At 44.7% G+C, this 26,265-nt stretch overlaps 2 protein-coding genes across 5 annotated transcripts in view; one reads left to right on the forward strand and one right to left on the reverse strand.

Moving 5' to 3' along the window:
- The window catches only part of ITSN2 (intersectin 2), a 124,139-nt gene extending 120,375 nt beyond the window's left edge, over positions 1 to 3,764 (reverse strand). Inside the window, exon 1 of one of the 3 annotated variants that reach the window (XM_053283883.1) lies at positions 3,447 to 3,764. The gene's annotated coding sequence lies outside the window, so the exon portion shown is untranslated. The remainder of the gene's footprint in view (positions 1 to 3,446) is intronic. The other 2 variants (XM_053283882.1, XM_053283886.1) reach the window with 2 other exon arrangements.
- GCFC2 (GC-rich sequence DNA-binding factor 2) overlaps positions 1 to 26,265 on the forward strand; it is a 102,194-nt gene that overhangs the window by 57,719 nt on the left and 18,210 nt on the right. The window contains exons 3-7 of one of the 2 annotated variants that reach the window (XM_053283887.1): positions 7,499 to 7,783; positions 16,662 to 16,763; positions 20,072 to 20,177; positions 20,390 to 20,601; positions 23,367 to 23,443. In XM_053283887.1, the coding sequence (XP_053139862.1) occupies positions 7,499 to 7,783; positions 16,662 to 16,763; positions 20,072 to 20,177; positions 20,390 to 20,601; positions 23,367 to 23,443 (782 nt within the window). Of the gene's footprint in view, positions 1 to 7,498; positions 7,784 to 16,243; positions 16,265 to 16,661; positions 16,764 to 20,071; positions 20,178 to 20,389; positions 20,602 to 23,366; positions 23,444 to 26,265 lie in introns of those variants that run through there. The other variant, XM_053283889.1, reaches the window with a different exon arrangement.

Consider the following 26,265-nt stretch of genomic DNA (forward strand, 5'->3'; position numbering starts at 1 on the left):
ATGGCAACGGAAGTTTCAAGACGCAGGAAAGTGAAAAGGGACACTTTTTTCTTTCCTGTTCCCTTGAGGCCTTCACCTGTTATAAAGTAAAGTTGCGCCCTCAAGTTGATGTCGACTCCTGGGCACCACAGAGCACTGTGGTTGTCTTTGGTAGAATACAGGAAGAGTTTACCATTGCCATCTCCCATGCAGTATGAGATTATGCCTTTCAGCACCTTCCTATACCGCTGCTGCCCGATATAGGTGTTTCCCATATTCTGGGAAACATATCCACGGGGATTCGAAACAGCAACCTCTTGCCCGCTAGGCACGTCATTTCCCAGCTGTGCCATTAGATGGCTTTCACCTGCTATAAAGGTAAAGTGTGCTGTTGAGTCAATGTCAATTCCTGGCAACCACAGAGCCCTGTGGTTGTCTTTGGCAGAATACAGGAGGGCTTTACCATTGCCATCTCCACTGCCATTACTATGAGATGATGCCTTTCAGCACCTTTCTGTATCGCTACTGCCCGATATAGGTGTCTGGGAAACATATCAGCGGGGATTTGAAATAAATAATAAGCAACTTTGTTAGCCGCAAATTGTTTACAAACAAATTGTTCTTGGGGTTGTTCACAACACAACATTTAAAAACATCCAACAAGATGTTGGATCCTGGAGATGCCCGAGACTGAGCCTGGAACTTTCTACATTTAATTATTTATCATGTTTGTCTATCGCTCCAAACTTCCATCTCTGGACGGTTTACAACATAAAACACATTAGAACAGAAATGAAAACCTTAAAATGATTTAAAACCACAAGTCTAGTTAAGAAGCTTGGGTAAACACATGTCTTTAGACACCTTAAAATTATTCGGGGAGCGGTGCTCTTATTACAGCAGGGAGCTCATTCCAGAGTCTCAGGGTGGCAACAGAGGTCTGTTCCTGTGTAGCCACCAGAGAGCTGGTGGCAACTGCAGACGGGATGGGGCTCATAGTGAAGAAGACGTTCTCTTAAACATCATGCAAAGCAAATGCTCTACCAGTGAGCTATGACTATTCCCTAATTCCCACCAACTCTAACTCCACCCTTCCAGAATACTTACTCTAAGATGTAAGGGGCTGCTGCTTGAGAGGGCAATTTCCCCTATTATCAATTTCCCTTTTATTAGAAACAAAACAACTGATGCTCTGGTTCAAGATACTTCAGCATTCCACAGGACCCAGAAGTTCACAAAGGCATTTTGAGGGTTTTAAAACAAATCCTTTTCTTTTAAATTTACAAACATGTAACGTTCTGCATACTGAGGGAATACTATGAGCCATCAGAACCATCACATTATCCTGGGTTTAATCTGTTTCACTTCCAAACTGATAGGCAAGTGCCACCCAAATGATAAAGAACATACAAGCGAAGCTTGCAATGGGTTGTGTTTCCCTAATGCTGACCTCTAGAATACTATAAAAGCTCAAGTCAACAAGTTCCCTCTCTCCCCACCTAGTGTTCTGCTATCAATTTTTTTTCCTAACCAGACACCTCAACTTTCCATGGGGGAGGGGGTACACAGGGGGATGGAACATGCTTAACCTATGTCATTTTTTGTTGTTGTTCTTGTTTTCCTTTTCTTTTAAGGTAAATTACAGAAAATCTGCAAAGATCTTCTAAGAACATAACATAAGAACAGCCCTGCTGCATCAGGCCTAAGGCCTATCTAGCTCAGCATCCTATTTCACACAGTGACCCACCAGATGCCTCTGAGAACCCCACAGGCAAGAGGCGAAGGCATGCCCTCTCTCCTGATTACAGATTTTCTGTAATACGCTGCAACTGGTATTTATATCAACTTGCCTCCAAGACTCCCTGTGTACTTCCAAAGCCCCCAAGTATGTAGAAACCACTACCTCAGTGTAAGGTGGCTCCGTTTTGCCTTCAGTCCAACAAACACTTACTTGAGCACCTGAGTTTGCTCAGTATATGTTGCATATACTGAGTTAGTATAGTTTAGTATATGTAGTATAATATTACCATTAGTATGTGTAGTATAATAATAATGATCATGATATAGCGAGCTTTTTCATTGCTACAATTTCAATGTGATCAACAAAAATACACACATTTTGCCTTGCTCACCCATCTCATTTTATTATCCAAGTAGATGCTACTTCCCATGAAAGGAACTGCAGTTCCCATAGAAACATGTGGAGGTGTTTCATGATCTGCAATTCTTCTGATCTGTCCTTCATATAATGTATTAAATGTACATGGGAAAATACATTAAAAGATCTGACTTGTTTCTGACTGCATTTAAAACTGAAATGGAATATACAAGGGGGCATAGCATTCAACTCATAATTGAACAAGACAAAAACAGAAAGGAATGCCTGTCCTAAAAGTGAAGTGATGTATATGAAACAAGTCTAGTATGAGCATGAAAAATACAAATACACACACACACACACACATATACACACACATAATGAATGTGCACAAACAATAATACATCTTTTTTTTAAAGACTCAAAGACTTTATTTCCTCCTCAAGATAGTTCTACTAACCACTTAGCAAACACAGTATTATTAATTTGGGCTTTAAAGTTCTGTGAAACACTCCACCCCCGCGGGAGAGCTAATGTGGAAGATAAACAATTAGCACAAAAATGCGGCACTATTTTGCAACCCTTTCTGCAAACAACGCATTTGACCCAGCTTTCCGTTGCAATTTCGAGGGCAGGGAAGAGGGTAACTAGAGGCAAAGCACATTTGGTTTCTAGGCCTGACAGATGCACCCAGGTCCCAGCCGAGCCCGAGCAGATCAGCTGTGCCTAATGGCGACTCCAAATCGCACAGCACAGCAGCCTCCAAGTTCCGCCCTACTCACACGGCTGCTCTCAAAACACACACCCCCCACCGACGCCTTCAGGGGCTCTCTTCCCCTTGTGTGGCCTTCTCCCCAAGAACCCGAGAAGGGCCCAGGAGCCCCAAACTTCCCCACAACAACCCAACCACCATCTCGCCCACCCGCACAAGTTACCCCCGACGAGCAAAAATACGAATCGATCGTCATTTCTGTCACTCCTCCTCGCTGTTCAGAACGCCGCCCCTCTCTCCTTCTGGCTGCCCTCCTAGGCACCCTGACCTGGGCAGGAGGAGCCCCGTGGAACCCGGCGTGGTGGGACTTCGCTCTTTGCAAACAGGCATCGCGTGGCAGGGGCATGCCCCGAACGCCAGACGACTCCAGCGCCCCCCGCAGCCGACCCCTCGCGCTCGTCCTCAGACCCATACAAGCCCCGCTCCCGGTCTACAGACGGGGCGCTCGCGACTCCATGCTCCTCGGCCTGCGCGTCCCTTGCCCCAGATCAACCCGCCCCCCCAGGCACCCATCCCCGCCCCAGCAGTCTCCCCTCTGGGCTTGCGGGGTGCATGGCGAGAGAGAGAAAGAGAGAGACCTCCTTCCACAGAGCCTACCTGTTGCGCTGCCTGTCAGCACCTTCCTTCTCGAGACGAGCTGGCCGACGGCCTCCTTCCCCGCCTCGCTCCTCCTCCTGCTGTGACTGCGGCAGTGGTAAAGTTGTCTGTCAAAGCCAGAACATGGCGGCAGCTGCCGTAGCCGCCGCTTTACACAGAAACACCGAGCGAGGAGAAGCAGGAACTGGCGGCATACAGGGGGCCCAACAGCGCCCCAGAGCGAAGCAAAACCTCAGGGACGCTGCTGCAGCAGCGGATCAACCACGCTTGGTCTGGCTGCAGCTAGGAAACCCTCCCTTCCTGGCTTAGGGATTCTTGGACTCAATGCTAAAGTGAGAATCATAAGCCCGGAGCCAAGCCTGAAGGGTCAACTGGTCATTAACCTAGTGCCAACCTGGGCACAGACAAAGAACAAAAAGCTGCCGAACTGAACTGCACTATCAGAGGTGCATCCTGAGCCTGGATGTGTGTGTAGTCCATTTGGACTCCAACAACCAGGGCCATCTCAATTGTATTGGAAGCAAATTCATGAGAAAATGGAACAAATTTTAGAAATTAAATTTTTCTTTTCTTTTTCTTTTTTTACCAGAAATCGTTCTTTTAAGTATGACAAAACCTTATATTTCTTCTGAATGTAATGAATTGTCTTTATATATGATTACTGCAGCCAGGATTTTATATGCTCATAATTGGCGTGTTTCTGAAGTCCTGTCTTTAAATGATTGGTTTTTGAAATTATGGGTTTATGCCTCAATTTCTAAAGTTTCAGCTTATATGAATGAAGTCTCAACTGAGTCATTTATGTCAACTTGGAATCCCTTTATAAACTCAACAGAGTGAGGACTTGCTTGTTTGTGTCATTGCTGTGGTAGTAATCCCTATTCTTCGCCTTTGGATTGCTCTGTTCTCCATAGTGATTATTAATTACATGACTAGAAGCAGAAGCAGAATTTAAGGACAGGGATCAGCGACTAGTTTTGAGCCAAATGCAGCCTCTTGAGCCCTGCCAACAGAACTTACCAGCAAGCCACATTGAGAGCTGGGCTACTGACCCACCAGCTTTCTGTCAAAGCGACTGTGTTGGTATGTGAGAGTGGGGGACTGCATGAAGCCAAGGATCACTTCTAATACTGGCCATAGTGATGGTGCACAGTGTATGCATTCATATGCACTAGAAGCCAGATTCATTCACCCACCGGAGATTTAACTTCACAGTTCACCCCAGGGGCGTAACAAGGCTGGAGTGGGCCCAGTTTACGCCTGACGCACTTAAAGCTATTCAGTAGACTTTTAGGTTCCACTACTTATAGAGATTAATTTGTATGATCTACATGATTACATCACAGAATACATCTTTAGGAGATATGCTTAGTCTGGAGTATGTGTGGAAGCAGCTATTTGCAGAAAAGAGCCACTTGTGAGGCAAATAGCAGCTTCAGGAGCAGGGGAGGGGATTGTTTCCTACAGGAAAATGGCATATAAGGAAAGGTTGACCTGTGGGCAGCGGGAGAAAGAGGAGGACCCAAAGTGCTGCAAGGATTTTCATATATGAAATGCTCCAGTAAATTGTACATGCCTGACGTGTTTTGAGCAAATAGACTCTTCTTCAGAAGAGTGCTAACATGAAAATGTTTCTCAAAGTGAAATATCTTCATACGCATTGTACAAAACAGTAAACATAGCTTAATAATAATAATAATAATAAATAATAATAATAATAATAATAAATAATTAATCAGTTGGATTTAACATAGTGGATAACCTGAGATCACCTTACAGAACAAGTTGGTAAAATCATACTTTTGCAAATATATACTTCCAAATATAGAATCTCAAATACTTTATTTTCAGAATTAAAATAACAAAGAACCATGCCATCTTTGACAATAAATCAAAATTTCTCTTAAATATACATTTGTTATACGAGCATCAAGTGGAACTAATGGATCTAATAATATTAAGAACAGTTATTAATGCTGTTATTGTTGCATCTTCTTAAAAATCTATTTATTCTGAAGTCCAATGTCCAATTTAAAATAATTTGTTCTTGAATGCAACACTTCTTCCTTTATAATGATTATTTATTACACAGTAAATCCACAGTCTCTATTACTTGGTGTATACAATGACTGCTATGAGCCTGGCACTATCTCAAAATGTGTGTCACTAGTGTTGAAAATAATTGGCACAACTGGAATGATCATGTGAATGTAATTTAATATTTAGGGTAGAATTAGAAAGGAATGCCAAGGGAACCACAAGGCGTATGGTATAATTAGGGCACCTGGAAATATCAGACCCTGTCATTATCACTCAGGTTGTCATAACCAACTAATTTCTCACTAGAGATCATTCCAATATTGTTGTTTTCTAGATGACACACTATGATCTTAGGCAGCATGACTACCTAAGTTTTTCCCCATTGGCCTTAACAGGGTTGAGTCCAGGTTTTAGGGAGCCCTTGGAAGGGGTATAGCTACAGGAGATGGGGACCGTGTTAATCCATCTCTCTGGCAGCCCCTCAGAGTGAGGGAGATAATGAAGAAAACTGGGAGGGGTGGAGCTGGGGGCCCTCAGGAGCTGGGCCCCCGGGTTCTTTGAACCCATCTGCTTGACCCTTGGCCATCTGGTCTCCATGGGCCCTTCCGCAGTCCTTATGCTGACAGCAGGGTGCTGTTCATACTTCCACTGCCTTGTTTCAAATTTAATTGTGGCAATATAGTGCTATAACATTGTATATCCAGCATTAAAAAGTTGCTGTTTTTTCGGGTTGCTACGTTTCATGAGACTGCTCCCCCTGCTGTTTAAGTTTTGAAAGCAATTTGTCTGAATGGAAGCATTTTGCTATTGTTGAGTGGCTAACTGGAAAGCGTCAACCCGAAAAAACAGCAACTTCTTTACACCGGATATACAATGTCATAGCAATATATCGCAGGGATTAAATTCGAAACAAGGCATTGGAAATATGAACGGCACCCTGCTGTAAGCGTAGGGACTGCGGTATCACAACACAGGAAGTATGGAAGCTTCAGAGATACATCCTGACCCTGTTGCAGGGTCTAATCTGGAAAGCGCCAAGGTGAGCTAATGGTTGAGAGCCACTCTGGAGGAAAAAGCCATTAAGAGCCTGGCAAGAAAGTATGGAGTCACGTCTACTTCTCTGCCTGATGGGAGGGGCTGGGGTGCAGGGTTTGCTCTTTAGGAAATTGATGTAACCTGTTGCTGACTTGTTGAACTTATTTCAACTCCAGCTAATGCTCAACTTGTATATTTTTAAAGAAACTAACTATTACAAAGATACCATAAGCCTCTCCTCCAAAGGAAAACAGAATACATACCTATCAATGCTACTGTCAAGACAAAAGCATTTGCATTGCCCATCCCTTATTCAATTCAGATGCAGTTAAACTCTTCTCTTTCCAAAATTCAGCCACTAAATGCAGGACTTTTATCTGAAGGAGCTCTGCCTATCTACACTGAACACTACAGCCTTTTGCTTCACCAATGAGGGGGGCATATTGAATTTCAAGGGAAACAGTTTATAAACTACGTGATAGCACAGAAGCTAGCAATGAAGTGTACATAGAGATACAAAAAGACTAGAGTATTATAGTTAAGTATTACATTCACCATGATTCTCTCTATAACAAAGGAAAAATATTGTTATTGTCTATAGAAGGAAATTGACTTCTTTCAGCAAGCAAGAAAAAAGTGTGTCAAAAGTCAATAGAGAAATCCCAAATTTTTAATAAAACTGTGACTGGGCAGCAGCATCCTTTAAAAAGGTTAAAAGACAGACATTAACACATAACCATGTAAAAGAAAAGGAAGGTTCGCCACTAGGCATGGAACTTTCAGTCTAGCCCTCTCATAGTCTATGTTAGTTTATGTAAATAAATAATGTAAGCGGGTTCGCTGTTTTTTTTTCTTTCCAATGTAGCCCATGAGACTCATAGTCCGCTGAGTGCGCAAGCGCAGAGGTTATCAGTCACGCGTGTGCCCGGGGTTGCATACGTTTCCTCTCCGTTCAAGAACTTCGTTGTTTTTTTTAGGTATGTTCAGGAGACGGCCGGCGTCGAGTTTTCGCGGCCGTCAGCGAACGGAGAGCAGCAGCAGCAGCAGCGAGGAAGAGGAGACGAAAGGAAAGGGGGAGCCGCATCTTATCTCTGACCAGGGCGAGTCGGCAGCTGGGGCCCAAGCCCTGGACGCCGGGTCGCAGCTCTCCGGAAACGATGCGGTGGAGGCGCTGGCCGAGGGGCCACGGAAAGCAAACTCTCGCCCGGTGCCGTCGCGGGCGCTGCTCAGCTTCGGCGCGGATGAGGAAAGAGAAGAGGAAGGTGAACTTGACTATCTTCGCCCTAATTGGTTAATTCAACTGAGTGATGTTTTGAGTGCAGTGATTAATCCTGTTATCCCAAAATACAACGCAGTGATCTAGAAACACTATGAAAGAAAAACAAATCCATGTTGTCTAATAGAATTTGTAAAACATTTATGCAAAGACATTTCTTTTAAGATAAGGTGTGTGTTTTAGTTCTTTAAATCCTTTATCATCTACTTCATGTTTTCACATACAACTGATCCAAAGAGTTTTGTGGCACTTTGAAGATTAACCAATTTACAGTGCAATCTTGAGTGTGTTTACTTAAAACACTTTGTTTTTTAGTGGGGTTTGTGCCCAGATAACTGTGCATAGGATTGCAGCCTTATTGTGGCATAAGTGAACTTATGCTTCAGATGCATGAAACGTCATCCTCAGTAGGCAGGTGGGTAGAGGCATCTGCTGAAGCCCATGAAAGCTTGTGCTACAATAGTGTGTGTTAATCCTGTTACACCTTAAAGACAATGGCTGGCATCCTTACTAATATTACTCAACAGAAGTTGTATTGAAATTATTAGGTCAAGTTAGTCATTGCTTGTCCCAATGAAAATAATAGGACTTCCATTGAGTAATGTAGACAGAAAATGCTATGCTGTGTTTGTTGCTACAGACTGTAACTACTACTTCTCTGGAAATTTCATAATAAGTATAAAGCTTATCTATATTTTTTAAATTTATTTAAAACATTTATACCCCGCTCCTCCAGTACATTACTGCTCCGGGTGGCTCACAACATTTATAAAACAGTTACAATATAAAATCAGACTACCAAACTACTCCTTTAGTTAAAACATTTCCATCCATTTTATAGCAATACAATTATTCCGCAAGGAATCGTGTCAAAAAATGTCTAGCACAAATTGTTCAAAGAATGGACTGATGCATGTTGTTAATGTCAGGTACAATAGGGTAGACAGTCTGGCTCAAAAAACAGTTTATCCACAAATAGCAATAAGAAGCATTGCTTAAGCCAAAATACATAGGAAGATGTACTCTGTAAGGTACAAGGGATCACCTTAAATTAATCCCCTTTCGATGGTACCCCTTTGCTCTTGCTTCTGTATACAACTCCATATATCTTGAAATATTTAAGATGAAGGATGAATTTAAAAGAGCACCTCTTAAGTGTCCAGTAAATATGTAACAAGTAGATTCTGCAACAAAATGTTGTAGTGGATTCCCAGGTATGTGTGCTACCTTAGCCTTGGATGTAGGATAGTAACAGTAATCTCTGATGGTGGAAGTTTCTCCTCATTGTGGGGGTACAGTATTAGATGATGAAGGAAGGTGTGGGGCAGTTGCTTGTAGTGTGGAGCAGTGGTCCCTCTAATTTTTTTCATCTCTGTGTGGAATGAGTTTTGTTCTGGGCGGCAGTATCAAGGCAGTGTGTACACATGTGCATTCAGAATGGGACCTTCCTAATTCAACCTGAGTGGGATCTAAAATAAACTGATTCAAAATAAAAAACGTGTGAGCGTGCATGCCTTAGAGGGAACAGTGGTATGGCGGTGTCGGGGAAGGAGATTTGATAGTATTTAAAAGTAACTATTCCACTAAAACATTCCATAGCATTGTTCAATTAAGGTTCAAGGAGGAAAATCTGTAAAATAAGCAGAATACTGCATCTTGGATCATAATTCTATACACATTTTCATGGGAGCAAGTTACATTGAACTGAGGTTTAGTCCTGACTAGGTCTATAGTCTTGAATAGATCAGGCTGTCAGTCTTTACTTTTCAAGGTCCCACCTTTAATCCCAACCTGCAAACCTTCAGTGTATCTCCTTGCCAATAAGGAAATCTCCCACAAACGTAGCCACGCTTCCAGGGCTTTAGGAGACTGCCTGCCTGTCCAGAGGATCCCTTATGAGTGTATTCACAATATTCTTTTGTGCACGTTCCTTCTCTTTCTTTTGTTTTTTTGTGCTCCAACTTCCTTCCCTTTTGGCCTGCTTTTCCCACTCTGTGTGTGTGTGCACTTTTTGCTTGGCTTTTAAAAATAATCCATGTTTTTAGCTAACATTGTCCTTCCTTTCCTCTCTCTTCCTCGTGTCTGTTCTGTCCTGTCCTGGCCACCTGCTCCTTTCTGAGCTGTTGCTGTCACCATTCCTGCTGTGGGGCCCTTGCTGCTGAATAACTGGGTCTTTGGCAACTTCCCCTGTAGCCTGTGTGTGCTCTTCCTCCACCTAAGCAGACACAAATGCAGCCCTCAGTTCACTGATGTGTTTAGATTTTTGCCCCTCTTGCGGGGAGAGCTGGTCTTGTAGTAGCAAGCATGAATTGTCCCCTTTGCTAAGCAGGGTCTGTCCTGGTTGCATTTGAATGTGAGACTACATGTGAGCACTATAAGATATTCCCCTTAGGGGATGGGGCTGCTCTGGGAAGAGCACTTGCATGCAGAAGATTCCAAGTTCCCTCCATGACATCTTCAACATAGGACTGAGAGAGTTCCTGCCTGCAACCTTGGAGAAGCTGCTGCCAGTCTGTGTAGACAATACTGAGCTAGATTGACCTGTGGTCTGACTCGGTATATGGCAGCTGCCTATGTTCCTATGAGTGCCTTTAAAATGTCATGTACTTCTGTTTTAGGGTTGAAATCTCACTCTGTTTCTTCCAACAACAGGGCCACCAACTTTGCTCCAGTAGTCTGGGAAGAAATTGTATAGCACTTGCTGTTCAAGCCTCATGGTCAGGATGAGGAGCTGTAGTTTTAGAAGGAGGGAATGGAGAAAAGGACGCCTTTTTCAGCTTCCCCATTCCATTGTGACTCTCCCCTGTTGTGCTTAATTATTGCTATATAGTAGGGTGGTGGTCATTCCTAAGTGTAAGTAAGGGCATATTTTTGTTTCCTCCTTCCTAAAATATCTCCCTATTTCCCTTAAATAATTAAAATAATAATAATTAATAAAATCTTACATTCCAGCTCAAGAGTCCTCAATATTTTGTAAGTCCTGGAAGCCCATACAACCATCTTGGTTTAGGAAAAAATACTTCTAAATGGCAAACGTATGTTTCTACATACTTAGGAAGTTTCCTGAGTATGTAGTGTATCTCAGCCCTGGAGGAGTGCTAGCCAGTCTGGAATAGGGATGTGCACAAACCGGTCTGGAGGCCATTGTAGAGGCCTCCGAACCGGTTTGAACGTGGCGCAGTTCAGTGCCGAGGATTGGGGGAATTTGGCAGTTCGGCGCCAGGTAAGTCTGGTGAATTATTTCTCTGAAAGGAATTGTTAGTTTTCCATAATTGAGAGGCCATCCTTAACACTGGGTTGTGTACTGATCATGCTCCAACAGACAGGACCTGACCTTTTGAGCTGTAGGCGTGGCTAGCTTCCTGCCTGGAAGGTGGCAAATTCCTAGTTCCTGTCCTGTCTTGCTGCAGAACACAGGGCTACCGAGGAGCTCCTGGCTCCTTGGCTTTTTCCCCCTGTGGCTAGCTTTTTCCTCCTTTCCCCTACACCCTTAGAGGTGTGCCAGAAGGGGAAGAAAGTCAGCTGTTTGCATTTTTGTTTTTCCATAAATTGAATCTAAACCATTTTTTCCCTCCTTTCTCAATTTGGTTCATTGGCGTTTGTAAAGTTTGTTTGGCATTTGCTTTCTGTTTTCCGCAGAGGAGAGTTTACAGCCACTTATTGGCACTATTAACCTTATGGCTGATTCTAGCCTGGATTATATTCAGTATGCATTGTGATCTATGGCTGCTGGGGTGTCTGTCCTCAGATCTCTGTTGTTGCAACACTGGAACGTGGATTCTAAATCTAGACTCAACCTAGCTGCTCCCCCCTTTTCCAGTTCCCAGCTTTACGGAGAAGCCCTTAATCCTGTCTTGGTGGAAACTAAAGATAAGAAAAAGGCCTTACCTATGCCTTGGGGAGATTTTTGTAAGTCCTTCCACTCTACCTACTAGCCTTTTCACTCCTTTCGGAACTTTCCCAGATCCTCCTTCCATCAGCACAGAGATAACCATTCTGCCACCTATAGACCCACCTGGCTTAATCAGTGGCAACAACAGGGAGGTGGAACTTCCAAGGGGTGCGGGAACTGCCATTTCTCCTCGGTGACCTCTGAGCCTCAGCATAAGCAATGACTACCCACCAGTAGGGGGCAGGTTTCTCCACTTCTGCCGCCAGTGGGAAGCCACTACACAAGACCATTGGGTTCTTGCTACCATTGCCAATGGTTTTTCTCTGGACTTTCTTTCTCCCCCTCACGATCATGTTATCCTGACTCCCTTACACAGGAATTCGACCAAACATTTTCGAATGGAAGTGGCCATTCATCACCTTGTTCTGATTAGAGCAATCAAACCCTTCCCGTCAACAGAGTTATGGCTTGGCGTTTACTCTGTCTTATTTTTAGTCCCCGAAAGGGATGGTTCTTGGAGGGCAGTCCTCAACCTAAGGCGCCTCCACCACTTCATCAAGAAAAGGAAGTTTTGAATGGAGTCTTCAATTTGAATGGAGTTTTGAAGGGGACTTCCTGGCGTTGATAGACCTGTCCAAAGCATACTTACACATTCCCATTCTTCCCCTTCATTTTTGTTACAACAGGTCCCACTACTGGTATTGGGCCCTTCCCTTCGGCCTCTCCTTCACAGCAATTAGTCATGTGCACGGACCAGTTCGGAGGCCATTCTAAAGGCCTCCAGACCGGTCCGGGCACGGGGTGGTTTTGGTTCGGGTGGGGGGGTTCCAATAAAAACAGGGGGGGCTCTACTCACCCCTTCCAGTAAAAAAACGTATTTCTTGTACTAATTGGGCGGCAGGGTGCCGCCCGCTTCAATCTCCTGGCGCGGGCTCCTCGTATCCATCGGGGCGGCAGGATCGCTCCCAGTCCCTGCTGCCCCCTTCAAGTTAAGTCCCCCTCGGCTGGCGGCCGCCCCCTGAAGTTCCCCAGAGGTCCCCCGCCACCCCCTTCTTTCCAAAACTACCCCCATTACCAGAGGACGGCAGGAGAACTCCCTGCCGTCCCCTTCCCCCTTGCCGGCTGGGCTGCAAATGGCTTCTAGGAAGCCTTTCGCGCGCGTGTGCGAAAGGCTTCCTAGAAGCCATTTGCAGCCCAGCCGGCAAGGCGAGCGGACGGCAGGGAGTTCTCCCGCCGCCCGCTCGCTAAAGTAAGCGCTTACTTTAGCGAGCGGGCGGCGGGAGAACTCCCTGCCGTCCGCTCGCCTTGCCGGCTGGGCTGCAAATGGCTTCTAGGAAGCCTTTCGCACACGCGCGCGAAAGGCTTCCTAGAAGCCATTTGCAGCCCAGCCGGCAAGGGGGAAGGGGACGGCAGGGAGTTCTCCTGCCGTCCTCTGGTAATGGGGGTAGTTTTGGAAAGAAGGGGGTGGCGGGGGACCTCTGGGGAACTTCAGGGGGCGGCCGCCAGCCGAGGGGGACTTAACTTGAAGGGGGCAGCAGGGACTGGGAGCGATCCTGCCGCCCCGATGGATACGAGGAGCCCGCGCCAGGAGATTGAAGCGGGCGGCACCCTGCCGCCCAATTAGTACAAGAAATACGTTTTTTTACTGGAAGGGGTGAGTAGAGCCCCCCCTGTTTTTATTGGAACCCCCCCACCCCAGTGCCGGACCGGTTCCGTGCACACCCCTAACAGCAATCATGATCACACCAATAGAGCACCTGAGAATACCAGGAGTCCAGATACACCTGTTTTTGGATGATCTGATTTAAGCTTAATCCCTTCAGTAGGTCCAATGGCCCCTTCAGCTTACTCTGAGGAATCTCAGGGATCACAGGTTCCTGATAAGCTATCAGAAAAGTCTTCTCTTGCCTTCTCAACAGCTACATCATCTCAGGGCATGCTTCGATAGAGCATGCAGGCTGGCTTCCCTACCACAAGATCTGAAGAAGATCTCACTGTTAATTCACTCACTCATCCAGAGCAAGTCTGTAGACCTGATGCTGTTGGCTCAACTACTAGGCTCCATGACCGCCTGTCTGGAGTGCACACCATGGGTTCGCTTGCACTTTCCCCCCCCTTCAGTGACCCCTGCTTGCCTTCTAAGAGGACATCATGGCTTGTGCACACAAGGAGATCCCTTTCACCTCAACTTTGCGACTGTCCTTTCGTTGGTGGCTGTTGCCAGTCCTGGATCTAGGGCTCCCTCTCACTTCTCCAGAATGGATCATCGTCACAACTGATGCAAGCCTGTCGGGTTGGGGAGCACAGTGCCTGGGCCAATATGTCCAAGGCATTTAGCCAACCAGAGAGGCGACACACACCATAAATTGGCTCAAGCTTCATGTGGTTCAACTGGCCTTGATTCAATCCCTCTCTCTAGTTTGGAAGGCTCATGTTCTGGTGCTCACTGACAACGTGACAGCCAAATCACAAACCAATCAGCAGGATGGCAACATCTCACATCCTCTGATGACGGAGTCGGACAAGCTCTTTCGTTGGGTGGAATGTTGCCTTGCATCCATCACGGCAGAACATTTGCAGGGCATGGCCAATTTGCAAGCCAGCTGGCTCAGTCACCAAACCAAAATATAGATCTGGCCAAATGGTCACTACATCCATCAGTCTTTCAACAGATTACAAGATGCTTAAGTCCCCCCACTCCACGTAGACCTTTTTGCATCTCCCCAGAATCGCCTCCTTCCCAGATTCTTCGTCAGATTCTTTCCCCCACTGGTGGAGGCGACAGATGCCCTGATGGCCCTATGGCCCCCAGGCCTTCTGTATGCTTTTCCTCCAACTGCGATATTGTCAAGGTACTTCAAAAGCTTTGCAGAGAACGGGCAGAGATCATTCTGATTGCACCCCATTGGCCTTGAAGGCCTTGGTTTCTGGATATTCATAACCTCTCAGTTGATCAGCTGTGGCAGCTCCCTCTGCAGCAAGATCTACAAGGGCCACTTCTCCATCCAGATCCTCAGTGTCTCCGACTCTGCACCTGGAAATTGAACACTCCATCTTAGCCAAGAAGGGGTACTCAAAGGCTATACAGAATACTATTCTTAAATCCGGGCAATCTTCAACTAACCATATTTACCAGGCAACCTGGGCGGCCTTTTCTCACTGGACTCACAGGAAGGCAGTTCATCCACTATCTGAAGGCATTTCTGAGGTTCTAGCCTTCTTACAGTCGGGGTTAGATATGGAGTTACGTCCCAACTCACTTAAACGCCAGACATCTGCCCTTTCTTCCATTATCAAACTTTCGGCTAAGGGTTCCTCCCATCTGTGCCCCCATTTATAACAGTCCCTCAAGGGGGCCTCCAATTTGGCTCCTCCTCCAGTCCATAGATTCCCATCGTGGAGCTTGAACAAGGTACTTAACACACTCACTCAACCTCTCTTAGAGCCCATGGCAGACAGACACTCTCTTATAAAGTCCTCTTTCTCACAAATCACATCTGCATGTAGAGTCTCTGAACTGGGGGCTCTCTCAGTCCAGAAGGAGCTTTGCATCTTCCAGCCAGATGCTGTGGTTCTGAAGCCAGATCCTACCTTTCTGCCAAAAATCAACTCCTACCATTCTCAGGATATAGTCCTTCCTTCCTTTTGTCTATCTCCGGCCCATCCTAAGAAAAAAACTTGGTATACTTTGGATGTATGCCGTGCTCTCTATGTTTACTTAGTTCTCTCCAATGAACTAAGGCCACTCTGACTCTGTTTCACTTCATCAGTCGTTTCTGGGGAATAAGGTGACTAAAACTACCTTGTCCAGATGGATAAAAGCCTGCATTACGATCACTTATGAGGCCTCTAATCTTTCCATTCCTAGGGAATCACCTTCCATTCTACCCATAGTGAAACTACTTCTGCGGCATTTTCAGCCAACGCCCCTCTGTTGGAAATATGCAGGGCAGCTACATGGTCTTCCATTACCCCTTTCAATGAAAATGTCAAAATCTCTTCTTTCCATTCAGACGGCATTAGGTTGCACGGTCCTGCAGCAAGTGGTGTGATGCGTCTTCCTAGTCTCCCTCCCGTATTCTTTTCCAGTTTGGGCATGTCCCAGTGTTAAGGATGGCCTCCTCAACTAAGGAAAAAGAAATGTTGGTCTTACCGTGAAGCGTTCTTTTTCATAGTTGAGAAGGCCATCTGACCCACCGTAGGAATCCACTGGTATGTTCTCATACCGTGTGGGTGGGGATTGCTCGTTTTGGGGAGGTGGTGACTTCCAGGGGTTTTCAGCTTTGTAGTATCTCCTCCCCTGCTGTTTTCTTCTCCCTCCTTGTTTCTAGCATTACCTGTTTCTTCGGGGTGGCTTTTTTTTTTTTTTTGGTTCAATATATATGTAACATTTGCTGTTGGTTTTTTCGTGTTCTTGTTTGACGCAACAGTCCTGGAACTGGGGATTTGCCGTCTTCTGGGCAGGAGGCTAGCCATACCTACAGTTCAAAAGGTCAAGTCCTGTCTTGGAGCATGCTCAGTACACAACCTTGTGTTAAGGATGGCCTCCTCAACTATGAAAAAGAACCCTTAACGGTAAGACCAACGTTTCTTTCTGCTGGGCAAGTAAGTAGCTGGATTAAAGTCTAGATTGTGACCAAAATATTTCTGTTAGTGTTGTATTCTAGAAACCCTTATCTTATTGCTTTACTTAATGAGTCTGTTTGTAGTATATGAATCATAATTTGCTGGAATAACTTGTTAATTGAAGTTAAGTGGTTTTATACGTAATTAAATTAATTGGACTATAAGTTTTAAAGACCCTTAAAGGGATTACTTGCTGTTAGTAAAATTACGCACATGTGAGTATACATATGATATACGGTCATATGCTATGAATATGACTGTTTAGGTTATGCATATCATGCCTTTATGTGTGTGTTGGAGGAATTGGCTGTTTCTGTTTATGCTAATCTTATTTTTTCTTTCCCAGTTGACTTTAAGATAAAAAAAGCATCTGTCAAGACAATAACATTCAGAGCACAAAAGAAGGAAAATTGGAACCCTATAAGTAAAAAACCTGAAAGAAGCCAAGGTACATGATTCTGAATATGTTTCAGGAGTAATTGGAACCATAATTGTATGTCTGGCATTTTGAAGTTTCTGTCATGTTTCTGAAACTGGACATGACATGGCTTTTCAAAATCATTGCATAAGATGTATCCCCAAAGATGCATGTGTTGGCCTTCTGTCACAGAAGGAGCAGTGGTCTGCAGATAAAGCACTGCTCAGCAGAAGTCTGGATGCTGCTCAGTACTTCACTTTTCCCCACAACCCTCAAGATGCACTGCCCGAGCTATTGCTCAGTTATAAACAAGGATCAGATCAGGGCTGGCCCAAGAATTGCTGCCGCCCCAGCTACTGTTCCTTGCAAGGTGCACGCCCATGCTCAACGGGCTAGCCCTCTGCTCAGTTAATTTTAGCAGCCGCGCAGTCCTGGCCTCTCACCCTGCGCTGTGACGGCTGCTTTTTTTGTCTTCGTTTACTGCAGCAGCACAGCAAAAGGCAAGGCAGGTCATCCTGCTGGCTTCGTTCTGCTCCTCCCGCCAGGCAGGAGGCAGCCGTGGTGACTCCTCATGAGCAAGTGGCGGCGCAGCAGTTCACCACTCACTCTGATCCCTTACTGTGCCTGCCTTCTACTGGCTCAGAGCTCATGTGTGCGGTGTGTGCAGCAGCCGACGGCCTCCAAGTCAGCTGCGGTATGCACGGCATGGCAACCTAGGCGAGGCGGACGGAGTGAGTCTGACTGTCTGAGCCTGGAGAGCCGAGCTCAGCTCGACTCAGTGTCTTTGGCCCCTGGCCGCTGCTGGCCCCCAAACCGCCCCCACTGTCTCTTCTGAGTCAGCCTGGCTGGCTGGTTCCTCCTTCCTGCCCCTCCGCCGCTGCACCTGACCAGTCGGTGTGGTTCTCAAAGCACAGTGTGTTTTGTGTGGTGTGGTCCCCAAAGCACAGCCCCCCACTCTGCGCCAATCATCTTCTTCTCAGTCCCACCCCACACAGCCCCGTCTGTGCTCCTGCTGCCAGCCAGTGCCACCACTCCAGCCTTTCTCCTTCTAGTGGATGATGGACTCTGAGGCAGACCGACAAAGACTGAATCCTCATGGAGGGCAAAAGAGGGACTCGCTCAAGAGGGAAGGGTGATTGGGTGGAGAAGAGGATGAATCAGGGCCCTGGGGGACTTGGCAGGCACCACTTTCGAAGGGTTGGGAGGAAGGGACCTGCTTTGGGGCATGTTGTTTGGGAATTCTTGATCTGATTATTGAGTGTTAAAATCTGCTGAGAATAAGAACAGTTAAAATATGGTGATTATACCCAGAAATTCTTCCTTAAAATATTTTTTTAAAATTCGACATTTCCCTTGGTATATTCTGGTGTAAAAAGTAGTGCAGCTAATTTAAGTGTCAGGATTGTCAGTGCAGAATTTGGTATCCACAGGGAAGTATGTTGTTCAGAATTTCTTCTTGGAAACAAAAACACATATTTCAGCCTTTTTATTATGATCTTACCTGCCAACATGTCCCTATTTTCCTGTTCACCTGAATGGGAAAATAGGGACTTGTTGGCAGGTATGAAATACCTTAAGTATTAGTAAGGGATAAAGGTGAATTTACTGCTATGCTTATATAGTACTACAATAGTCTGGTTTGTGCATTATGATCATTTTGGGCGGGCAGGCAATGTGCCCCCTGCAGAGATGCATAGGAATCAATATATGTTGGTGGTGTTTAAGAGTTCCGGCACCTTTTTGTTTTTACAAAAACCCACTGGCGCCCGCACTATTGTACTCTAACCACTACACCACTGGCTCTTAATTATGTGGAGTACAAAGTGTGGGAGGCAAAGACTGAAATCCTCATTTTAGCTATGAAACAAGGAGTGGGGTGGCTAAACATTATCAAATAAAAAACCTATACAAGAGTGATTCTTCATAGGAGCACATATGGACACTCATTCTATAGTAAACCTGTATTCAGTGTGCAGTATTGAAATTTAAACAAACTAAAGCTCATGCACGCATTCTGGTTGAACTCACCCCTGTATGCTGGGCATATATGTAATACTGTATACACAGTCCCTCCCTCCGCCCCCCCCCCCCCGTGGGGAACTGAAGATCATATTTTGAGTAATCAATACAATTAGGAACATAGGAAACTGCCATATACTGAATCAGACCATTGGTCTGTCTAGTTCAGTATTGTCTTCACAGACTGGTAGCGGCTTCTCCAAGGTTGCTTCTATTCTTTAATTCAGTTCAGTCCTACACATGGCTACTCTGAAGCAAGTCCCATCAGGTTCAATGGGGTTTACTCCTAGTCAAGTAAACTTCACACTGGCCCCAGATGAAGCCTGGCTTCGGCACCCCCTTCACCTACACAGCCCCCCGCCCCTTCGCATGTGTTGCCTGACACCTCCCGTTGTCCGGGTATGTGGGCAGGCAGTCCCCGTTGTCTGAGCAGATGGGTGGTCTCTGTCACACTCTCACTCACCCACTTGCTGTTCTCGCTGCTCTGCTGCCTTCATCCACCACTCCTGCCACTGCTGGCTGCTTCTTGCAGCCAGCAGTGGTGTGTTACAATGCTTGTACTTCTCCTTTCAACAATTAATCCCCTGTTCTTGGTTTCCCCCCAGTAAAAATGGTGAGCGCATGCCTTGGAGGGAACACTGATTTCACATTCCATGTGATTTTCTTGGTAGAATACAGGAGTGGTTCACCATTGCCATCTCCTGTGCAGTATGAGATGATGCCTTTCAGCACCTCCCTATATTGTTGCTGCCCAATATAGGTGACTACAAATGTATTTACTAGGCACAGTTTGGGAAGTACACCGGCCGGGACTTGAACTAACAGCCTCTTGCACTCTAAGCAAGCTGCTTCCCTGCTGCACCACCTATAGCATTTAACACCACTAGAAATACACAGAATATTTAAAAATGTGTCTCCCATATTCATTCAACTGTCTAACACTTCACAATTTATGAAGAAGATATTTTCATTTCATAAAAAGATGGAAATGAAATCTCTTTTCCAAACAAAATATCCAATCTGTTTCTGAATCTTTCATTTGTTTCCTATCTTCCTGTTGTACATGGCTCTGTGATCCACAGGTTGTCAAATTGTCTCTTCTTCTTTTGATATGTTTAAAAATATATATATCATCTTTTAAAATATACTGTAGTTAAAATTTTTTTTTGAATTCTTAAGATTTGTGCCTGCTTTGTGCATTTGAGCAGCATATCAATATATGCAAAGTTAGGTTCTTATTAATGGCTTGCTAATAAACAATTGCATACCATATTGATGTCCAATAGCTGAAACTTAAATTTGGTTCTTGTTTTTGTCAGAAATGAAGGGTATTGATCCTGAACAGATGAGCAAAGAAGATGAGCCTCTCTCTCCTGATTACAAAGATTCCAGTGATTCAGTATCTGAATGCTCTTCAGAGGACAGGTATGTAAGTGTAATTTTCCAAGCAGAATCTGCAATAAATCTGAGATGCAATATGAAGCAATTTCAGGTATTTGTAAAGCTGTAAAAAAAAAAAAAGTTGATTTAAGACATCATGAATCTCTTAATTTTCTGAAGATGACTGATACTTTAATTTTAGGACTACATTGATGTAAACCACAAACACTTATTCGGTACTTTCTTCTTCTCTTCAGTGCAGATAATATTCCTGATGCAGCTTTTATCAAGAGAGCCCGCAGAAAACGTCATTTAGCCAGGGCTCAAAGCAACTATCTTTCATTGAATGTGTCCAATGATGCAGTTCAACGAAAAGAAACTGAAGATGAAGAGACTGAGGATGAGTCTGATAATAAGGGACTTGAGTTTGCTCCCAAGTTCAGAGCTCTTGGAGACAGAATGATTAAAGGTAAGTTCCATTTTCTCTCTCTCCTGTAACAAAATACCTGTTCTTGTAAAAGGGGCAAAGTATTAAGAGATTGAAGGTACACAAACTTTGGAAGTGCAATTGATCTATATATTTACTTCGATGACATTATCTCTGACATGTTGGAAATGTTTGCATAATTCCCTGCTAACTGAGCAAAGAGGCACTTTTTAAAATGGTGATTCTCTTTATTCCGCAGGGGGAGAGCAATTCCCCAGCATAGCATCCCTCCAGTGTCTGTCTTGTCTTTTTAAGATTGTGAGCCCTTTGGGGACAGGGAGTCATCTTATTTATATCTCTGTAAACTGCTTTGGGAAGTTTTGTTGAGGGGTGGTATATAAATATTCGTATAATGGCAATGACCACTTGTAACGATCAGCCAATAACAGCCTTTCCTTTCCTCTAAAGAGCGAACTGGAAGTGTACACTGTCCTGACAGGTTAGGGATCTGCCACTCAGCACATGGTGGGCAGGGCCATGAGAGAGGAAGAAAAGGGTTTCTTTGTCTCAGAAGCAGTTAGGCAGTAGATGAGAGAGGACGGGCAGAAGGCTTAGTGAGCAGCAAGGGTGTTTTTCTGCCTCATGGTCAACAGCTAGCTGGGAGAATTCTCTCATGGAAGGACATCTACAGACCCTTGAAAGACAGGATTGCAGGAAACTTGAATTCTCTCCTGGAGTTTGGGGTGAGTTAAAGGGGGAAGGGATTCAGGGCTTTGGGCCTCTGAAGGGTTTAGCCATGGAACAGTTTGTTTGTTAGCTTGTGTTAGACTTCTTACTTTCCTTTGGTGTGCTTTGCAAATCCTTACAACTGTTTTATTGTGTTTTGTATGTAACATAACAAGCTAAGGAATGCTGAACCTGTGTCCACTTATCCATCCAGGGCACTGCAAAAGTCTCTGTAACCTTTAAAGGTGCTTTTAAAGGTTCCTATATCCCTGTTCCTTGCAACTGGGATGCTTTTTGAATTATCCTTGAAACTGGGTAACCACGATTTTTAAAGTGTGCCACTCCAGTACCAGCTGGAGTGCTCTTTGGAAGTAATCTTGTAAAGTACTGAGTGTTTCTTTTACCTGTAACTAGAAGCTGTGAAAGCCTCAGACAGAAGCAATCTTTAGTATTTTGAATAAAGTTTCTTTCTTTTTGTTGTTGTTTGTATTTTACCTACCTCCTAGTGGATTTTTAACTCGGGAAAAGGGGTTTTGCTATGGTGCAACACACGCCTCAAATTTAATTGCTCAGCAGCAATTCCAAGTCTTCTCATCACATGTAGGCTGCATGTGGAGGGTTGTATTGTTGGTTTTTTGGGTACTTTTCCAATAGTAAAGAGAAAGAGAGTCTCCCTGGACATTCACCAAAATCCGGGGGTGAGAGACTATGCAAAAATTAGGGTGTGGTGGCAGCGCTACTAAAGAGGCAGTTTTAGTTTTGAAGGAACAGCCTTTGTGGGCGAAAGAAAGGGAGAGGATGATTCAGCATTTTTCTTCCCCTCACATGGGCTTGCTTTGACAGAAAGGCTGGGTTAAATCCACAACACCACTAAACCAGGCTAGTCTTGCTTATACTGGTGCAGGAGCTTAGTGCAAAAATAGTGCACTTGCTACCAGTTGCATTTTTCAGGTGGAAGGTAGAGAGAGGGTTTTCTATGTGTACGTATGCATGCACATGCATGCAAATCACTTGGGGGAGACACTCGCACAGCCAGATGCAGCAGGTAAGACTTACTGAAGCCAGTAGAGCATCCCAGTATATATTTTGAAAAATATGTATGGTGAACATTCTGTTTTTGGTAGGTCTTTCACATAAAGAAGCAGTTATGCATATTTACTCTAGTCCCATTTTGTTCAGTAAGTCTTACTTACTCTGTCTGGTCTGTATGAGAGTGTCTCCTTTGTAAATGTTGCCCCCTTGTAATGTGTTGTAGGAATAGCATTGCTTTGGCATTCTTAGCAGTAGTTGACCCCTCATATGCATCTAAGGAACCTGCTACAGTAAAACCTGCATGGTTTTACTGTAGCAGGGTTTACTGCATGGTTTTTAACATGCACGGCAAACTTTCCTCATAAGGCCAAAGACAGCCCATACATAGAATGAAAATTAATTTAAATTAAAAAATGGATGGAACAGGTTATCATGCAGGTCATGAAAATGTGTTTAAATACTCTCCCCATGAGTGTCAAACTGGTGATAAGCAGAAAGTTGTTATAAAATTAAAAATCATAGGAAGCCCAACGTGTGTCAAATTAAAAATTTTCAGGGCAGAAGAACCTATATTTAAAAAACAAATAACCATGCACCTTAAAAACAACTTTCTAGGGATCTTTCCGAAAGACAGAGAACCTGGAGGAGACTTTAAATTGAAATGCTTTTGGCTTCTTAGGAGGTTTTTTTTAATAAGAATAAAATATTCCTGCTTGGCCAGTTTGATACTTTGCATCTCTTCGTGTATATTCTATTTTTCTGGTGCACCCATGCTTTTATATTTTGTTACATTGCAAGTGTCACAACATTTTACTTCTGATGTAGTGTTCCCAAAGTATTTTTAGTGTAGCTGTGCAAAATATAGAACAATATATATGAAGTAGGTTTTTGTGTAAGCACAATAGCACTGCTTTTTCTGTGGATAAATGTTCTAATGGCATTAGAATAGCATACTTACTAAGTTGTTTTGAAGACAGACTGTGATAAGGAATTTACAAGGTATGTCTGTATATTTATTCACATTTGCTGTTTTTTAAAAAACATATCAGATGAAGACATTGAAGAAGATGAAATGCAAAATGAATGGGAAGAACAGCAAATAAAGAAAGCGCTCAAACTTTCTCAGGTAGGATATGCCATGTTCATGTTTTTCAGGGCAGGCTGATTTCGGTACAATACCATGTAATGTGGGGTACTTCTCACCTCCTTATTGTATTGCAAGGCTTAGTTATGACACTAGTCCCCCCCCCCCCCCACACACAAAGGAATTTCACTCTAGGGCTAATAGTCCCAATAGAAATATATTTTATTGATTACAGATTGAGGCTTGACACATATTAAATTATATGAACATACAGGGCTTTCCGACGTACACAGAACCCAACCTATGAATCATTACAACCATGGTGGATTCAATAGATTAGTAGATTACAGTTGTCCCTCTCCAATCACGGATTTGAGTATCCATGACTGGGAAATTGTGACCACTCTCGCCAACCCGAGTATCCGCGGTTTGGCGAGGTTTTTTTAAAAAAAAAAGGTGTTCAGGGGGGGGCATTTCCAGGGGTCTGGGGGGCACATTTCCAGGGGTGATTCTATCTCTCTTTTTTAAATCTTATTTTCGGTCTTTCCGTGACCACTATTCCCCTAACCCCCTGTTTGCCCATAGTTTCAATGGCTCGTCTACTGCAAATTTGCCAACCGTGAGGTTTTCCAGGAACAGAACCCTCGCAGTTGGTGAGGGGCAACGGGTATAGGTATTGAATATGTAGTGGATTCCTTGATATGTATACTATATAGAACCGCAAAGCAGAAAGGAAGGGTGTAGTGAGCAAAAGTCTGGGCCTAGTTGCTAGGAGGGATGACATGGTCAGTCCACTTGCCAATCTCTGCAATTGGCTACAGGCTCCCACAGGGAAGCAATTAAATTAGCAGTTAGCTTTCCCCTCTCTTTTGGGAGGAGGGGTTTCTGGTCCTTTGTGTGTGTCTTCAGTGTTCTAGGAGATTTGGGAAGGAGAGAAGAGAAGGTGAGAAAAAGTGCCTCTCTATCTCTCTCCCTGAGGCCTTACTCAGCGTTTGCTGAGCAGGTTACTTGGAGGCCTATGGAGTACAACAGCCTTAAGGAGACAAGACTACAGTTTTGCGTTAGTTTGTTCTTTTGTTTTTCTGTGTTGCCTGGGTATCTTAGAGGCCTATTTCCTGTTTCCCCATTTGCTCTACTTTGTCCTGTTTTAATAATAACACTTTTTGAGTTAATACTGTTTCATGAGTGTTCAGTGGGGCAAGGTGGGCTCCTAGTCACATGCCTCCCAAACCCTACTTCCTAATATCCCCCCCCCCAAGGAATCACTTTAGTTTCAGGTCTTTGGTGAAACTGTGAGGGAGGCTGGGTATCCAGTTCAACCCAATCTGATATACCCTTGGGGGAAGGAGTCAGAAAAACCTTCCCAGCTTGTGAAAAAGTGGTGGTGGCAGCAGTATACCAGTCAGGGCCTGCCCTGAAGGTTTGGGAGGCGGTGGTGGTCTGAATAACACCAAAACACTACTACAAAGGGGGTTAAAGGGTTTCTAAGGACCATGAATAGGCAAAGTTGGAGAAAAGATTCAGTGGATTCAATGAACAGGCAGAGAGAAAGAGAGAGAAACAAACCAACATAAAAAGAGTGCGGATGGGGGGGGGGAGATTTGACAGCATCTTTGCTATGGACTATTGCGATGGTTGTGGAAGCTTATTGGAGGATGGGAAAATAGAGAAATGGGGTTAAAGTCCTTTCTTTCTTTCTTTTTCTTTAGATTGTTAGATTTCTATACTGCCTTCCATTAAAACAGTCTCAAGGAGGTTCACACAAAAGTTTAAAAACAAAACTACAACAATTACACTTAAAATACCAGCTAGAATATAAAAATACAGATCTGATTAAAAACAAGTACAATATAACCATAAAAGATACAAAGCAGCAGCAATAAGAACAAGCATATAAAAGTCTGGGTAAAAAGCCAATGTTTCACACACTTTCTAAAAACTGTGATGGAGACTGAGGAGCAGATGGCCACTGGGAGAGCATTGTAGACTCTGGGGGCAATGACAGAGAAGTCCCTGTCCCACGTGCATGACAACCAAGCCTCCCTCACTGTCGGCACCTGGAGCAGAGGCGCCCCCCGATGACCTCGTTAGGCGGGTAGCAACCTTTGGGAGCAGGTGGTCCGTCCCTCAGGTATCCCTCAGGAGCTCAGGTGAGGTCCCTCTCACGTGCTGCCTAACCCGTGCTAGGTGTTCCTAGCCTGGTTTAGGCTGTGTGTGAGAACAGCCTCAGAGTTGGATAAAAGGGAAAGAATGATCTACCCTGAGGGACTGGCTAAGCAGGAATGAAGGAAAGGGTTAAAAGCTGCAAAAGGTTGTGAAGGAAATTGACTAGAGAAAGAAACAGCTTCTTTGACTGGAGGAGAAGTGCTGCCCATTCTCCAATGAAGGAAGAATCTGGGGCTAAACTTTACTAGAAGGTTGTGTGGAGGAATTGACAGCTCCCTGTGCTATTGGAGGGTGCTCAGGAGGAGGGGTGATCAGGGTTTGAAGTTAATGAAACCAAAAGGTTACCCAACAGATATTCCAGACTGGTGGATTCAGCTAGAGACCAATCTAAAACCACCTAGCCAGGGCCGTCCTTAGGGTGGGGCGACTGGGGCAATTGCCCCGAGCCCCACGCTGGCACTGGCCCCGCTCTGGGCACACTGCAGTGTAGCCTGCCTTCCTCTCTCCTCCAGTCCCAGCCACTTATCCTTCCCTGCAGCCCAGCCAGAGTCGATCTTTTGTGTCTGCGTGCAGCTTGAAAGGCTCCCAGGCAAACTGCTAGAGCTCCTTCTCTCCCCACTTCTCGGCTGTTTGGTGGGTGGGCGGAGCTTCCAGAGAGGCCTTCATGCAGGCCGCCCTGAAGCTCAGGAAGGAGGCAG

Source organism: Hemicordylus capensis, chromosome 1 (genome assembly GCF_027244095.1).
Source record: "Hemicordylus capensis ecotype Gifberg chromosome 1, rHemCap1.1.pri, whole genome shotgun sequence".
NCBI lineage: Eukaryota > Metazoa > Chordata > Lepidosauria > Squamata > Cordylidae > Hemicordylus > Hemicordylus capensis.